Below are 16410 nucleotides of genomic sequence, written 5' to 3'. Positions count from 1 at the left end.
CACTCCAAATGCCTGTACTTTGCTTAAGTTTGTGCTCCAGGGACAATAGGAGGCTCAAGGTTTGTAGAATCAATTACTGAGAAACCACGGAGGGTTGGGCCGGGGATTGGGGTAGGGTTGAGGAAAGAGGTGCTCATCGCTTATCAGAACTCACCACGAGCCGCTCTCCAGAGACCCGGCCACCTCCTAACCTGGGAGAGGGATGCGCCGAGGGCGGGCGCCAGCGGGTGAACACGCGCGAACGTGGGCGGCTTAGAGCGCTAGCCCACGGGCAAGTGCAGAAAGCGGCGTGGGCGGAGGTTGGGGGCCGCCCAGGCGGTCAGGGGCGTGGCGAGGGCCAAGGGGCGCGGCAAGGGCGGTTTGGGGGCGACTCAGCAGCCCGAGGGCGTGGCTGGTAGTGGCGCTGAGCTAAGGTGGGGGCGGAGTTCCTCCAAGCTTTTAAAGCAGGCGCGCCCCTGCCCTCGGGGCTCTGGTGAGTGGCCCTGCACTGTGGAACTGTTCCGAAACTTCGTAGTCCCTCCTAGGCTGGCACCCCACGACTTTCAGGCCTGCGCACGCGAGCAGCCGCGGATCCAGAACAGAACTCCCGGGTGAGGGCGCGACTTTGGTTGGAAGCGGCCTCACGCCGCACGGTTAGGAGCGCGGCGCGGCTCTCAGGAGTGTCACCGACTCCTGCTGCGAGCCCGCCTGGAACAGTAGAGTCCTGAGTGAGAAGCCTGGGCCACGGCCACGCCAGGCGTGTACGCCAGCACCGGCCTCTCAGGCCTGGGTGGGCGAGAGGCTGTGCGGATTTCGCGCCTCCGGAGGGGTTCGACCAAAAGAGGTCCGAATGCTAGTTCACGCGCGCGCGCGCGCGCGATAAGGGGCGGCCGGGGACACCGTGGGCATCCTGTCGGTGTTTGTTTTGTGTTCGTCGTCTTGACACACTCTCCGCAATTGAACGAAAGATGTAACGTAACCGGCGGAGAGGAGGGTGGGGAGCTCGGAAATGGGCAAGGTGGCGCTTCAGTGTCCTCAGCACCGGATTGCGTGCCGCCGCCTAGAGTTAGGATCCATCAGAGCCGGGTGTATCCGGCCATTCACCTGCACGTGGGTGTGGTCTGTTCTCCTTCGCTACCGCCCCGAGCGCCTCTGAATCCTGCCCATCCACTCACTCTGAGTGGCTGCGAGTGTAGACTACATCCCTTTCTTCTGCACGCCCCTCCCTCCCGTGCGTCCTTCCTTGCACAAACATCCCGGATAGTACCTCCAATTTTAGTGTGTTCTGCATAACCACTCTACCCCTTCTTTCTGGGCCAATGGCTCCTTCTTTCCGACATCGCGGGACACGGTGCAACCCGGGGATAGAGGCAGTTGCTGGATTGGTCCCCTGGGTGGCCCCCTAGGCCATTGAAGAGGTTTGGAAGATCTGCGATTGAGATGGGTGTGTGTGGCCCCTGGCAACCAGGGCAGATCTGAGGAGAGGTTCATGGACACACCCCTACCTCAAAGTGCTGGCGAGGCTGGGCTGGATCCAGGGAGGAGGCGATTTCCAGTTGCCTTCCTCCGGAGCTGGATAGCGCTCAGTCAGAGAGAGACGCTTTGGTTAATGAGCTGAGTACTGATGATAATTTTGTGATGACATGACCTGAGAAAGTACCCTTCATTTCCCTTGCGTGCACAGGCAGCCCATAGTAGACAGACTAAGGGATTTAATACCCTAGAGTAAGGATGGTCTCCCCAGGCACTGCAGGCTCCCCTTTGTAGTATGCTGACTCTTGAAGTGAGCTCGTATGTGTTCCTAGGAAGGATGAAGAGTCAGCAGGCATGGGGTGAGCTAAGGCCCAGGAGCTGTCCAGGGCTGGTCCACAGGGTTGGTAACTATTCGTTGGCTTCTCTTGTAGAAAACTGTGCTTGGGCCATGTCACAGAATGAACACTGTCAGGACTCCGGTGAATACTTCTCAGGTGTGTATCTAGAAATCTGGGGAACTCGGCCCCGTGTACCTACCAATGAACGCTCGGCAGAGTCACTTGTCCGTAGCCCAGTGCTGGAGTGGTTAGCTCCCACCTATGTGAAGGCCATGTGGCTTGCCAAGTCGGCAGCTGATGGGTCTGAAAGGCAACCCCGGGTGCTGAGGTCCTGGGAGGGCAGATGGCTACCAGCACCGCTTGCAGTTTTCTCCTGTGGCTCACTGTGCCCTTCATATCTGACCAGCTCCATGCTCTGTATGCCTTGATTGCTCAGTCCCCACTCGGTTCTGGAGAGAGAAGCTACAGTTGTCCCTGCTTCAACTGGCTAGCTTCTTCCTTGTGTTTGGCCCCATGCTGCTAATCTGCCTACCCTTTTGTTTGTTTGTTTGTTTCATTTGATTTTGTTTGAGAAAAAAAAAACACCACATCATGTAGCCTAAAACTCCCCATGTAGCCAAATATGAACTTGAATTTCCAATTATATCCAAATACTAAGATTACCAGTTTGTGCCACACATATTAGGCACAAATGCTACACACTGAGCTGCAGTCCTTGCTTTCCCAGGTTGTTTAGTAGCCCGGTGTTTAGGCGTCTTGGTGTTGCGTTTTTTTACCCAGATCTCCAGGGCTCTTTGTGTCAGGCTGGAAGCTTAGGTTTATGGCTATGCTACTCAGAGTGGCACGGTGGGAGACCTAAGAGGTCTGAGAGCCAAGGCTAAGAAAAGGTAGGGCCCAGGAAGAGAAAGATGTACCCGGCTGGGAGCGGCAGCGGAAGTCAGACTGAGCCTGGCTGCTGGAGGAACCAAGTGGGCTTACTTAATTATTTAGGCGGGGTCTTGGGTAGCCTAGGCTAGCCTCTAGATCACTGTGTAGCTAAGGATAACTTTGAACATCTGAACCTCTTGCCCCTTCAACAAGCCTGGGCTCCCTGGCTCCCCTCCCAGCCCAAGTAGTTTTAAATAAGGTAGGCCTACATTAAAGAGGGTGGTTGCCATGTCCTCCACAATAAAGGTGTGGGGGTAGGGGTAGGGAGATAGACTTCTTTTGGCGCAGTGATTCTCCAGGCCTGGGGGTGGGGTGATTACCAGGGCCTGAGCTCAGGGTATCGAGGTACACGGCCTGGGGTGTTCAGAGGAAGCTAAAGGGCAGGACTGGAAATGAGTCAGGGTGAGTCACTGTGTGGCAGGTGTGGGCATGCCACTGACCTGTCCCCGTCCCTGTCCCTGTCCCCGTGCAGGTGTTCGTCAGTCACTGGGGGGCTCTGGATTACAATGGCCTCTTTCCTGAAAGTGCCCACAGGTGTGGGGCTATAGGACAGTCTGAAAGAGAACTCTAGGAAGGGGGAGTCAAATGAGCTCGAAGACAACCCTGGAGCGGGAGACACTCTCTGCTGGCTTATGGGCATGTCTGTGGCCTAGCTATCTGGCTGAAGGAGAGATGGAGAGAGTCTGACTGACCAGAGGCAGGAATACCAGGCTGCTCAGGCTGTGATTTTTCCAGAGCTACAGGGAAAAGGGATGTTTTCATGTTATATAGATCCTTCTGCATCGTGGAAAGGGCTTGGTGGGAGCCGGACTGAGGAGGCCTTCCGTCTTCCGGCTGTTCCACAGGCTTTCTTGCTGAACTGAGTCTCAGCCTGGCTGTTCTGCTCTCAGTCTCACCGGTCCTCCCTGGGAGGAGGGCTCTAAGCCCTGCACCAATGAGGTGGGGGGGCACTCGGAGCTGCAGCAGCTTCACCTTCCCTGAGGAAACACGCACGTGCACACACACTCAGACAACACAGACTATTGAGCATGTGTTTGTGTAAGTGCATATGTGTATAAGGCCAGAAGAGGGCACCTTCTCCCTTGGAGCTACAGTTAGGAGCATGTGTGAGCTGCCCAGCATTGGTGCTGCGTGGGATCTGAATTCCTGTCCTCGTGATTAAGCAAGCAATCCGTGCTTATCATAACCACTGAGCCATCTCACCAGCACCACGCTTTTATATTTTGAAATAGAGTCACACTAAAGCTCAGGTTGGCTTGGAACTCATATAATCCTCCTGCCTCAGCCTCCCGAGTGCTGGGCTTTACAGGAATGAGCCTCCTGTACAAAGTGTTTGTTTGCCTTTTGGTTTTGTTTTTTCTTTGACTAAGACTAATTGTATAGCCCATGCTCGCCTTAAATTCCTGAGCTTTACATTCTAGGCACGTAACTCTGTATGTAGACCAGGCTGGCCTTGAACTCATACAGATCTGTCTGCCTCTGCTTCTCAAATGCTAGGATTAAATGTGCCACCTGACCTGGCCTAACATTATTGTTTCTAAGCTGAAGGGTCAGAATAGTTCAGAGCCTTGGTTCTTAAAGTTGAAAACAAGGGTACAAAAGATCACCCAAGGGGGTTGGGGATTTAGCTCAGGGGTAGAGCGCTTGCCTAGCAAGCGCAAGGCCCTGGGTTCGGTCCCCAGCTCCAGGAAAAAAAAAAAAAAAAAGATCACCCAGCCGGGGCTTCAGCTCTGGGTGCCAGCTGCCAGGCTCTGAGTAGGGACAGGCAGAACCAGCCATTCTGCCTCCCTAAGCCAAAGCTCCCTCCTTGACTGGTGGGAGGCCTCTTACCATCGGAGGATACACACAGGAGACGGAGCATGGGTACCCAGGTCTTGGGTTGAGAGTCCCTTCTCGTGGTAACACTGATAGATGGTCTCTTCTGGTGACAGCCGCCACTCTGGGATACTTCAAGAATGACACGGATGATAACCCTGACGTCCGAGAGGACAGCCTGGGGGATGAGGTCTTTGACACCGTCAACTCCTCCATTGTGTCTGGCGAGAGCATCCGTTTTTTTGTCAATGTCAACCTTGAAGTGCAGCCTTCCAAATCTGGTATGGGGATGGTAGGTGGCCCCACTCTGCTAAGGAGTCTTGAGAGGGTGGGACAGCATACTGAGCTCTCTTCCTACTCCTCCAGACATAGAAGCTGCAACTGGAGGCTGCGTGCTCTTACACACCTCCCGCAAGGTGAGGCCCATTCTCCAGGGCTGTGCTGGATCTCCAGTTGGGGCTCAGGAGACCTGATTCCCTTGTATCTGCTATGTTGTCCCCATGTTCTCTGGCCTTCCTAAACAGGGATGTCAAACTAGCCCAAGCCTGAGTTTCCCACCTGGTTCCTGGTGGGCAGGGATAGTCATAGACCACTGCGGAGGGCAGGTAGTGGCAATCAGGACAAGTGTCTAACAGCCTGTGTGGTTTCTGTACCTGGGGTCCCTACAGTATCTGAAATTAAAGAACTTCGAGGAAGAGGTCCGTGCACACCGCGACCTGGATGGCTTCCTGGCCCAGGCCAGCATCATCCTGAATGAGACAGCTACCTCACTGGATGATGTGCTCCGAACTATGCTAAACCGCTTTGCCCAGGACCCCAACCATGCAGAGCCTGACTGTGACCTGGACCTGCTCATGGCTAAGCTCTTTACAGATGCTGGGGGCCCCATGGAGAGTAAAGTCCACCTGCTGTCAGATACCATCCAGGGAGTGACCGCCACTGTCAGAGGGCTGCAGTACGAGCAGTCATGGCTCTGCATCGTGTGAGTTGCCATCCTACAGCCACCATGCCTGGTCCCCTACTGTTATCTGGGTATCTCATGTCCCTGGAGAAACCGTCCTCCACACAAGGGACAGAAGTGTGACGTCTGTCCCAGGATATGATGAGCCCTCTGTCCCACCTGATCATCTTCTTCCTCTTCCCCCTCTTCCTTATCTTCTTTCTCTTCCTCCTCCTCTTCCCCCTCTTCCTCCTCCTCTTCCTCATCCTCTTTTTCTTTTTCTTTTCTATTTTTCGGAGCTGGGGACCGAACCCAGCTTCCTCATCCTCTTCTTCCTCCTCCTCTCCCCCCTCTTCTCCCTCTTCTTCCTCTCCCTTGTCCTCTTCCTCCTCTTCTACTCCTCCTCCTCCTCTTTCTCTTCTTCTTCCTCCTCCTCTTCTTCCTCTTCTTCCCCTTCTTCCTCTTCCTCCTCCTCTTCCCCCTCTTCCTCCTCCCCCCTCTTCCTCCCTCTTCCTCTTCCTCCTCCTCCCCCCTCTTCCTCCCTCCCTCCTCCTCCTCCTCTTCTTCCTCCTCCTTCTTCCTCTTCCTCCTCCTCTTCCCCTCTCCTCCTTCTTCCTCATCCTCTTTTTTTTTTTTCTATTTTTTCGGGCTGGGGACCCCCAGCTTGCTCCCTTCTTCCTCCTCCTCTCCCCCCTCTTCTCCCTCTTCTTCCTCCTCTTCCCCCTCTCTTCTTCCTCTCCCCCTCTTTCTCCTCTCCCCCTCTTCCTCCTCCTCTTCCTCATCCTCTTCTTCCTCCTCCTCTTCTTCCTCCTCTTCCCCCTCTTCTTCTCCTCCTCTTCCCCTCTTCCTCCTCTTCCCCTCTTCCTCCTCCTCCTCCTCTTCCCCTCCTCTTCCCTCTTCCTCCCCCTTCCTCCTCTTCCCCTCTTCTCCCCTCCTCTTCCTTTCCTCCTCCTCCTCCTCTTCTTCCCCCTCCTCTTCCCTCTTCCTCCTCCTCTTCCCCATCCTCTTCCCCTCTTCCTCCTCCTCTTCCTCTTCCTCCTCCTCCTCCTCCGCCTCCTCCTCTTCCTCCTCCTCCTCCTCCTCCTCCTCCTCCTCCTCCTCCTCCCTCTTCCTCCTCCTCTTCCTCCTCCTCTTCCTCCTCCTCCTCTTCCTCCTCCTCCTCCTCCTCCTCCTCCTCCTCCTTCCTCCTCCTCCTCTTCCTCATCCTCCTCCTCCTCCTCTTCCTCCTCCCTCCTCCTCTTCTTCCTCCTCCTCCTCCCCCCTCTTCCCCCTCTTCCTCCTCTCTTCCCTTCCTTCCCCCTCTTCCTCCCCCTCTTCCTCCTCTTCTCCTTCCCTCCTCTTCCTCCCTCCCTCCTCCTCCTCTTCTCCTCTTCTTCCTCCCTCCTCCTCCCCCCCTCTTCCTCCTCTTCCCCCTTCCTCCTCCTCCCTCTTCCTCCTCCTCCTCCCCTTCCTCCTCCTCTTCTTCCTCTTCCTCCTCCTCTTCTTCCTCCTCTTCCCCCTCTTCCTCCTCCTTTCCTTCCCCCTCTTCCTCCTCCTCTTCTTCCTCTTCTCCCCCTCCTCTTCCTCCCCTTGTTCTTCCTCCTCCTCTTCTTCTTTTAATGTGTTTGTTTGGGTGTTGTGTGTGCACCGTATGCCTGTCACAGATGCCAGAGTTCCCGGTGCATTGTAAGCAGCTGTGTGGGTACAGGGAATTGAACGCCGCTCCTTTGTAAGAGCAGCCAGTGCTCCTTACTGCTAGGCCGTCTCTCCAGCCCTCCCGTTGTCTATTTGTCTCCCCTGGTAACCTCTATCACAGGCTTGGCAGGGTGGCAGGAGCCTGTGCTCCTGAGGGTGGCAACTGTTCTTTGGCTCTTCTCTTCCGAGCAGCTGTACCATGAAGTCCCTACAGAAACGGCATGTGTGTATCAGCCGCCTGGTTCGGCCACAGAACTGGGGGGAAAACTCCTGTGAGGTTCGCTTTGTCATCCTGGTGCTGGCCCCACCCAAGATGGTGAGTTTCAATGTTGGGTGCCTTGTGAGGCAGGTCCCAGGCTGCTCTGCCCATTCCTTGGGAACATCCCTACCGGTCGCCTCAGACCCGCTCTTTCGGTCTGTTCGATGCGTATTAGAGGTGTTCTTGCAAAGTCTCTGTTGCGTCAGAATTTCCCTGGAAATGCCCAGAAGGTTGGCTTTCCCACTGAAGAGAATGCTTCTGATAATTACTGACTCGGGTGGCTGGCAGTGTAGCTTGGTGGCAAGGCAGGTGATCAGTATGCACAAGGCCCTGGAGTCAAGTCCCAGCATAATGACTGTGTGCATTTGGACCATTCTTTGGCTGGCTTCTCAGCAGCCTTCTTCCTTTAGGGTTTGCTCAACAGGACCTTCACTCCTTGGACCCTGCCTTTGCTGGGGCTGAAACTGGTCCAGTCTGGGAGTTCTCCCAATAAGGAAAAGGTTTAAAATCCTGAATAGGGAACTGTAAGCCCTCTGCCCAAAGCCATAGATGGCCTTAATATTTAAACTTTGATTAGCGACTGCTCTCTCTGTTCTTCATTCTTCCCTGCTGGGGATGGACCTCACACACACACATAGCTGGACACCTGCTCTGTCACCGACCCACACCTCTGCCCTTCCTTAGTTATTTTGAAGCAGGCTGGAGGCTGGCCTTAAACTCCACATCCTCTTGCCTTCCCAGTGCTGGCCTTCTCCTAGGACATCCACTTTCTTTTCTTTCTTTCCTTTTATTTTATGTGCATTGGTGTTTTGTCTGCACTCCTATCTATGTGAGGGTGTCCGATCCCCTGGAAATGTAGTCACAGACAGCCATGAGCCACCATGTGGGTGCTGGAAACTGAGCCCAGATCCCCTCGAAGAGCAGTCAGTGCCCTTAAAAGCTAAGCCATCTCTCCAGCCCTTCATCAGCTTTTGGATGACTCTGATGCAAGCTGCTTTCTCTGGATTTTCTGGGTACCAGGAGGGGGGCTGCTCCACCAGCAGTCCTATAGATGTGCTGCCTATAATATCCCTGTGCTAGAAGACAAGAGAGCACCTCCTGAGTTAGAGGGAATGGCTCTGGAAGTGTGGCCAGAACAGTCGCCTTGAGGAAGTTAGGCTCCCACCCCAGCACAGCCAACTGTCACTCCAAGTCTGACAGAGGGGCCTCCTGAGACATGAGTGAGGGAGCGAACAGGCCATGTGTTAGCTGTCACTGTGAGAATCAACTTGAAGGAGGAAAGGCCTACTTCAGCTCGGGGCTCCACCCCTTGGCCTGCTGGCTTCGTGGCCTTGGAGCAGAATGTCGGGATGGCAAGTGCTGTTCTGGAGGAACAGAGCTGGTGCCCTCACAAGAGGCTGGCTCTGGCTCTGTGGCAGCAGGCTGGCATAGCATATCCAGTGCTCTGAGTTTGAATCCCAGCACCTCACAAAAAGTAGGGGAAGGGTCCCGGGACAGGATATACCCTTCTAAGGAGTACTCCCAATAGCCTGCTTCCTTAGACCAGGTCCACATAGTCACTTCCACAACTTCTCAGTAATGCCATGAAAGTGTAACTGTGTCAGGGTGTGGTTCCATGATGAAGTCAGAGTCCTCAGAACCCAGTTAATCCCCCCCTTCCCCCCCATGACCAGCTGGGGGTCAAGCCTTTCAATGCACGAGTCATTAGGGGATGTCTCATATCCAGACCTTAACACTTGACCGTGTCAGGATGTCAGGTAAGAGAATAAGGTCCAAAGGGCCTGAACCTCTTTCAGAGTCAGACAGACCAGAAGACACCCAGACCTACTGAAATGTGGCTAGGGATGTGTTAAGCTCCACGTGGCTTCTGGTCAGTGCTCAAACCTTCTTGCTTAAGACAATGCTAGTGTCTGAGTTATAAAAAAATAAATAAATAAATAAATAAATAAACTAAGCAAGGCATGGTGGCTCATTGCCTAAATCCCTACTCTTGGGTAGCTGAGGACACCATAGTTCTAGACCAGAGTGTGAGCCTATGTCAAACGAACCAAAAGGAAAGAAAACCACCAGACCCATGGCGGTTCTGGGGACCTGCTGGCCTAGGGGATAGTGGCAAGGTGCATGCATTCGGGAGCTTTCGGGACCTACTGCCAGTTGCCTGTGCCTGACCGCACTGGGCAAAGGCAGGGTTTCCTCTGCTGCGGGAGCTGGAGGTGCACCTGTGCTATCCTCTGCCTCCAGAAAAGCACCAAGACTGCGATGGAGGTGGCACGCACATTCGCCACCATGTTCTCCGACATCACCTTCCGCCAGAAGCTCCTGAAGACCCGCACAGAGGAAGAGTTCAAGGAGGCTTTGGTGCACCAGAGACAGCTGCTCACCATGATGATGCCAAGAGCAGCCGGGCACAGCATGAGCTCCCTCCATACTCACAGACACCCTCGGGTACAGCAGAGAGAGAGGGGGCGTGGTGGGAGGAGCATGGGCCAGCCAGGGCTAACCCACCCTGTCTTTTCTCCCAGCCCCCGAAATGCAAGGACTTTTTCCCATTTGGGAAAGGCATCTGGGTGGACATCATGCGCAGGTTCCCTGTGTACCCGCTGGACTTCACGGATGGTATGCGCCCAGCAGGAACTCTGCTTTTCAGGCCACGAGGCCACGTGCGCCTGCCGCGCAGTCTCGGCAAATGCCGTCTGTCTTGCGTTCCCAGGCATCATTGGGAAAGGCAAGACTGTCGGCAAATATGTCACCACCACGCTCTTCCTCTACTTCGCCTGCCTCTTACCGACCATTGCTTTTGGATCCCTCAACGATGAGAACACAAACGGGGCCATCGGTGAGGGGCTGGGGGTGGTCGGGATGTGCCAGGCAGGACTCTGGGCAGTCAGTGGTGACCTCTGACCTTACCGCCTCCACAGATGTGCAGAAGACCATAGCAGGACAGAGCATCGGAGGCCTCTTGTATGCACTGTTCTCTGGGCAGCCCCTGGTGATCCTGTTGACAACCGCGCCCCTGGCCATCTACACCCAGGGTACAGTGGGGTTGAAATGGTAAACGGCCCCGGAACCCACCTCAGCCCTGACTGACTGTCCTTCCTGCCCTGTTGTTTACAGTGATCCGGGTCATCTGTGATGACTACAACCTGGACTTCAATGCCTTCTATGCGTGGACAGGCCTGTGGAACAGCTTCTTCCTTGCGCTTTATGCCTTCCTCAACCTCAGCCTGCTTATGAATCTCTTTAAGAGGTGATTTGTCCTGGGCTGCAGGGTCCGGAGATGTGAGTCAGCCTCATGACAGAGCTCTGTAACCCCAGGATAGCGTGTTCTCCAAGAGGTTGAGGTGGGCTTCTTAGGAGTGGCCCCACTGGGGAGAGTCCTTTCACGGGGAGGGTCTATGCAGGGGTTTGGGGAGGCCTTCACTAGTTACCCACACACATCTCGAGGCAATTCACCTCCTTGCAGGTCAACGGAGGAGATCATTGCTCTGTTCATTTCCATCACGTTTGTGCTGGACGCTGTCAAGGGCATGGTCAAAAGTGAGTAGGAGTCAGGTGTGCTGGGCACCCCTTTAACCCTATCATTTGGGAAGCAGAGGCAGGAGGATCTCTGAGTTTGAGACAGCTAAGTGAGTCCATGCCCAGAGGGGGACCTGCTTGGGGATGGGCGCCTCGGCTGTGGCCTACTGGGGCAGAGGAGAAGGTATGAAGCTAAGGTTGTTCTTCCCACGGCAGAGATGCTGTAGAAGCTATGGCCGGCACGCAGCAGCCCTGTGTGCTGCTGAAGGGGAGATAGTTTCTCCAGGCAAAACCAGAGATGGGGCAGAGACACTGGGCCAGGCATGAGGGGGTGTTGGGTGTCAGCGAGACTTGGGAGACAAAAGATAGATGGACAAGCGGTAGCTCCTTGGAGGGGCAGAGCTCTCTCCTATTCCTTCTGTCCTCTCTTAGAAGCCCTCTCTCCCTTTATGGCCCCTCCCCCCCCTTCAGCATCCCGGCCTCCCTTGGGACACCCCTCCATCCTATATCTGTATAGAAGCTAAGCCACAGCCTCCCAGATGGCTTAGGCCTGTTGACCTGTCCCACAGTCTTCTGGAAGTACTACTATGGCCACCACTACCACACAAAAAGGACTTCCTCCTTGGCGAGCCTGTTGGGCGTTAGCAGAAGCCCCAACACCAGTCTCCACACTGCACTCAACACCAGCTTCTTGGCCAGCCCCATAGAGATGACCACAGCCAGCAGCCCCAGCAGTACACACTCCAACCAGGCTACTGCAGTGCTCAGCCTCCTCATCATGCTGGGCACACTCTGGCTGGGCTACACCCTCTACCAGTTCAAGAAAAGGTAAGGCCACACCCTAATCCCAGTACTGAGGGGGTGGAGGCAGGAGGAACTCGAGTTCAAAGCCAGCCTAAGCTATATAGACTCTAGTTCAAGATTTCCTCAAGAGAAACGAGGGGGCTCACGCACGGGGTGGTGTAAGGGCCGGCCAGCCCCAGGCCATGCTGACACACCCATCGTCTCCAGCCCCTACCTGCACCCATGTGTGCGTGAGACCCTGTCCGACTGTGCCCTGCCTATCGCCGTGCTCTCCTTCTCCCTCATCAGCTCCTATGGCTTCCAGGAAATTGAGAGTGAGTTGGGATGGGAGGCATGAGCTGGGGGTGGTATGGCTTTGCTCCCCTGGGAACTGTAGGCCAAGCCTGTCCCCTGTTGCAGTGAGCAAGTTCCGGTACAACCCCAGCGAGAGCCTTTTTGAGGTGGCACAGATCCACTCTCTGTCCTTCAAGGCCATCAGCAGTGCCATGGGTCTCGGCTTCCTGCTCTCCTTGCTTTTCTTCATTGAGCAGAACCTGGTGGCCGCCCTGGTCAATGCACCAGAGAACAGGTACTGGGGGCTGTGGGAGGGTGGGACCAGGTCCCAGACTTCTGACAGCCAACGGGACTCTGTGTGTATGTGTGTGCCTACCTCAGGCTGGTGAAGGGCACTGCCTATCACTGGGACCTCCTGCTGCTTGCCATCATCAATACGGGGCTGTCTCTGTTTGGGCTACCCTGGATCCACGCCGCCTATCCCCATTCCCCTCTGCATGTGCGGGCACTGGCCTTAGTGGAGGAACGTGTGGAGAATGGGCACATTTATGAAACGTGAGTATGAGTGGTCCCTAGAGTCCTAGGGCAAGAGCCAGGTGTATCGGAAGGTCAGAGGGGGACAACCTTGACCTACAGGTGACCTAAGGTAGGATTGTGGCTTAGAGACAGGGGCTCAGAGGCACTGCAGCCCTAGCTACACCCGCATGTGGCCCCATACTCTGGGCCCCCACAGGATTGTGAATGTAAAGGAGACTCGGCTGACGGCGCTGGGTGCCAGTGTCCTGGTGGGGCTGTCCCTGCTGCTCCTTCCATTCCCGCTGCAGTGGATCCCCAAGCCCGTGCTCTATGGACTCTTCCTCTACATTGCGCTGACCTCCCTGGACGGCAACCAGCTCTTCTCACGTGTAGCCCTGCTGCTCAAGGAGCAAGTGGGTGCCTGGACACAGGGAGGGGGGTTGGGGGGTGGGAAGACACCCACCCCTGACTGCCTGGTTGCTGCTGCCCACAGACGTCATACCCACCCACACACTACATCCGGAGAGTGCCCCAAAGGAAGATCCACTACTTCACAGGCCTGCAGATTCTGCAGCTGCTTCTGCTCTGTGCGTTCGGCATGAGCTCCCTGCCCTACATGAAGATGGTCTTTCCGCTCATCATGATTGCCATGATCCCAATCCGGTAGGACCAGACTGGGCAGTTGTCAGGAGGGCTCGGCCCAGGGCTGGACTCGATGGGTGCTCTAACTGCCCACCACTCAGTGTACCTCTCTCTCTGCTCTGCAGCTACAATCTGCTACCCCGAATCATTGAAGCCAAGTACTTGGATGTCATGGATGCCGAGCACAGGCCCTGACCTGCACCAGCCTCCCCATCCTTCAGGCCTGCTCCGTGGCAATGTGTGGGGAGTATGATCTGCTGTGGCTCCAGCCCGTCCTCATTGCTGTCTTGTGGCCTAAAGCCCCTTGGCGTTGTGGTTTTCAGAGGTGTGTGATCACCTCTCGCCCCATCAACATTTAGTTTGGGGTCAGAAACACTGTCGGCGTGGGGCTAAGAAGAGTGGATATTCTTTTGATAAAAGAGTTGATGCCCAGGAGAGAGCCCATTTCCTTGATTGTATAAGGAACTCGATTGTGCACATTAGTGAATAAAAGTCTTGTTTCTATGCTTTAACATGCTGCCATCCTCCTTGGTGCTCTCCCAGGACTGGAGAACAGGAATCAAACCCACTGTGGGGAGAATAAAAGGGACCAGTGTTGAGCACCCTGTATATGCTGTCACCCCATTGAGAGGCCACTGCAAAGGATGCATTCTGGGTATAAAGACCCAGAGACAGGGTTTGGGTAGAGCGAGGTGCTGTGCAGTGTATGAAGAACGTAGGTGCAGGATCTGGCTAAGGATGAGAGCAGGAGTGCCCTGCACAGCCAGTGATGTGATTTGGAGACCTGGATGTTGACTATTCTCCTCCAGTTCCAGCGAATTACTGAACCCTCATGCCTTTGGTCATTCCTGTCTCTGGAACACAACTGTTGACGAGTCTTGACAAACAGAACAGAAGAAAACCCAAGTGGATAGACACTGTAGTAACCTGCGGTAGTAAACCCATGTGGGTAAGCACCTTAGCAGTCACTTGCTTCTCCACTGGAACCTATGACCTCCCTAGTCACAGGTCATCTAAGTTCCCCATGCCATGTGACTTTCCTCCCTGCAAAGCAGGCCTCCAGTCCAATCAGAAAGTCGATTCTCCTCACAACCACTTGTGCACTATACCCAGCAGCGCATCCCACCTGGCACCTCCATCGTGAAGCAGGATCAGTAGCTGAGCAGCGGCTCCAGTCTTAGCCTTGGCAGCAGCCTCTGACACCACAGGAGCTGACTCTCAGGGAGGGGACACTTCCAGCCCAATCCTAGCTTTATTTTTCCAATCAGACAGCCAAAGCGGCAACCTCTTCTGCAGTAGGGTCTTGGCATTAAGTTCTGGAAGACAGTTAGCAACTGTGGCAAAAGCCTTTATTGTTTTAGGAGCCTCGAGAGTCCGTGTGGGTTACCCGCTCCTAGCATTGGCATTCCCAATTAACCACCTATGGCTGCCAGGAATGTCTGGTTTTGCCTTTCATGTGCTCTATAACATTTTGAGACACAGGTGATTGTAAACCCTTCCCAGTCACCTTGGTGGGTAATAATTGCCTTACCCAACCATACAGCTCCCCGCCCACAAATTCCACAGCAACATTTGACATTTGCACCCTTCAGGAACTAATTCCCCATGGTGGCTTCTTTGGATACACTCAGTGAGTTGTTACCTCTGTGTAATAAACCCTTTATTCTGATAGCAGAAAGGACAATGATTGCAATGTCCTGAACTGCCAATCCATCTAATGTGTTGTCACCTCCAAAAGTGGGTACTGGCTCAACTCTGAAGAGTAACAACCCAGGGCTGTAGCTGCAGCAGCTCAGTGTCGGTTTTCTGACTTGTGGAAAACCCTGGTCTGCATTCCCAGCACCACAAAATAAAAAGTAAATGCTAGATAATACAAACTATTAGGACACCAGCCCTGCCCACTAGCAAGAAGAGGAAAGGATGCAGGGATGGCAGGAGATGCTCAAAGCCCTTGGCAGAGCTGGGGTGTGGTCATACAGAATGCCTCGAGTGCAGGAGGCACTGAGTTTGCCCACTGTACTGGGAAAACAAAATCAGAAATGTAAGCCAAAGGAATTCCACTTTAGACTTGAGCTGGCAAAGGCACTCAAACACACTAGGATGACTGGTAGGACTGTCCATAGATGCAGGGTGTGGGCCTACATACAATTCTGCACTGGGGGATCAGGTACAGTATGTTCTCCGTGGCTGTTTATAGGGATGGGTCAGGAAACATAGGGGAGATTCGGGAAGGACTGAGCAGGAAACACATTGCCTATGTACTCACCCCCTCCTGCCTATGTGACCCTAAATTTAAGGCAGGAGGGTGGATTTCCTCAGCAGCGTGGGCATTCCCTGAAGGGAAAGCCATGTCCAGAATCAGGCAGGGGGAAGAGAGGCCCCCATACTCACTAGAACCAGGCAGACTGCAGGGACAGGCAAGCAGTAGGGGACAGGAGGGGAAAATGGTGCTCTACACTCAGCCACATTCCCGTCTGACGTCAGGAGAAAGGCCTTCACCACATGGCTAAACCCAAGGCCACCTTGCCAAGTTTGAGGGCCTAAATCTAGAGGAAAAGGCTACAGAACTGCCTGGGACACAGGAACCTGCTTTCTTTCCTCACCTTTCCTAAGTATACGCTTTGTACTGGCTGGTTTTGTGTGTCAACTTGATGCAAGTTGGAGTTATCGCAGAGAAAGGAGCCTCCCTGAGGAAATGACTTCATGACACCCAACTGCAAGGCATTTTCTCAATTAGTGATCAAAGGGCAAGGGCTCAGCCCCTTGTGGGTGGTGTCATGCCTGGGCTTGGGTTCTATAAGAGAGCAAGCTGAGCAAACCAGGGGAAGCAAGGCAGTAACATCTCTCCATGGCCTCTGCATCAGCTCCTGCTTCCTGCCCTGTGTGAGTTCCAGTCCTGACTTCCTTTGGTGATGAACAGCAACATGGAAGTGTAAGCTGAATAAACCCTTTCCTCCCCAGTTTGCTTCTTGGTCATGATGTTTGTGCAGGAATAGAAACCCTGACTAAGACACCCTTCCCCATCAAGAAACAATAGGGCAGGCACTGGCCCTTGAAGTTCCTCCCAGGGAATGATTTGGGGAGAGGGAGTACACATCATGGTACAAGGTGGCTTGAGCAGGATTCCAGTAGGGCTTCTGCTGACAGAAGGGTCTTTTAACATTTACTTGTACAGGTGGGGCAGGGTACACTGTATGGCATACACATGGAGGTCAGAGAACAGTTCTCTCCCTCTTCACATGAACTCAGGTCAT

The 16410-nt window shown here is 54.3% G+C and overlaps 1 protein-coding gene across 1 annotated transcript; it reads left to right on the top strand.

Moving 5' to 3' along the window:
- The first annotated feature begins 1828 nt into the window (after positions 1 to 1828).
- Slc4a11 (solute carrier family 4 member 11) lies at positions 1829 to 13668 on the top strand. The gene is made up of 18 exons (XM_032904222.1): positions 1829 to 1946; positions 4649 to 4813; positions 4899 to 4948; positions 5201 to 5514; positions 7339 to 7462; positions 9647 to 9850; positions 9928 to 10021; positions 10116 to 10241; positions 10324 to 10437; positions 10520 to 10652; positions 10869 to 10942; positions 11491 to 11749; positions 11933 to 12039; positions 12125 to 12293; positions 12380 to 12553; positions 12732 to 12927; positions 13008 to 13177; positions 13282 to 13668. The coding sequence occupies exons 1-18, from the start codon at positions 1901 to 1903 to the stop codon at positions 13349 to 13351; spliced, it is 2589 nt and encodes an 862-aa protein (XP_032760113.1). The 5' UTR covers positions 1829 to 1900; the 3' UTR covers positions 13352 to 13668.
- The last annotated feature ends 2742 nt before the right edge of the window (positions 13669 to 16410 follow it).

The sequence above is a fragment of the Rattus rattus genome, chromosome 5, assembly GCF_011064425.1.
Source record: "Rattus rattus isolate New Zealand chromosome 5, Rrattus_CSIRO_v1, whole genome shotgun sequence".
Lineage (NCBI taxonomy): Eukaryota > Metazoa > Chordata > Mammalia > Rodentia > Muridae > Rattus > Rattus rattus.
Note: the sequence above shows the minus strand (reverse complement) of the source record. Positions and strands in the feature narration are given on the sequence as shown.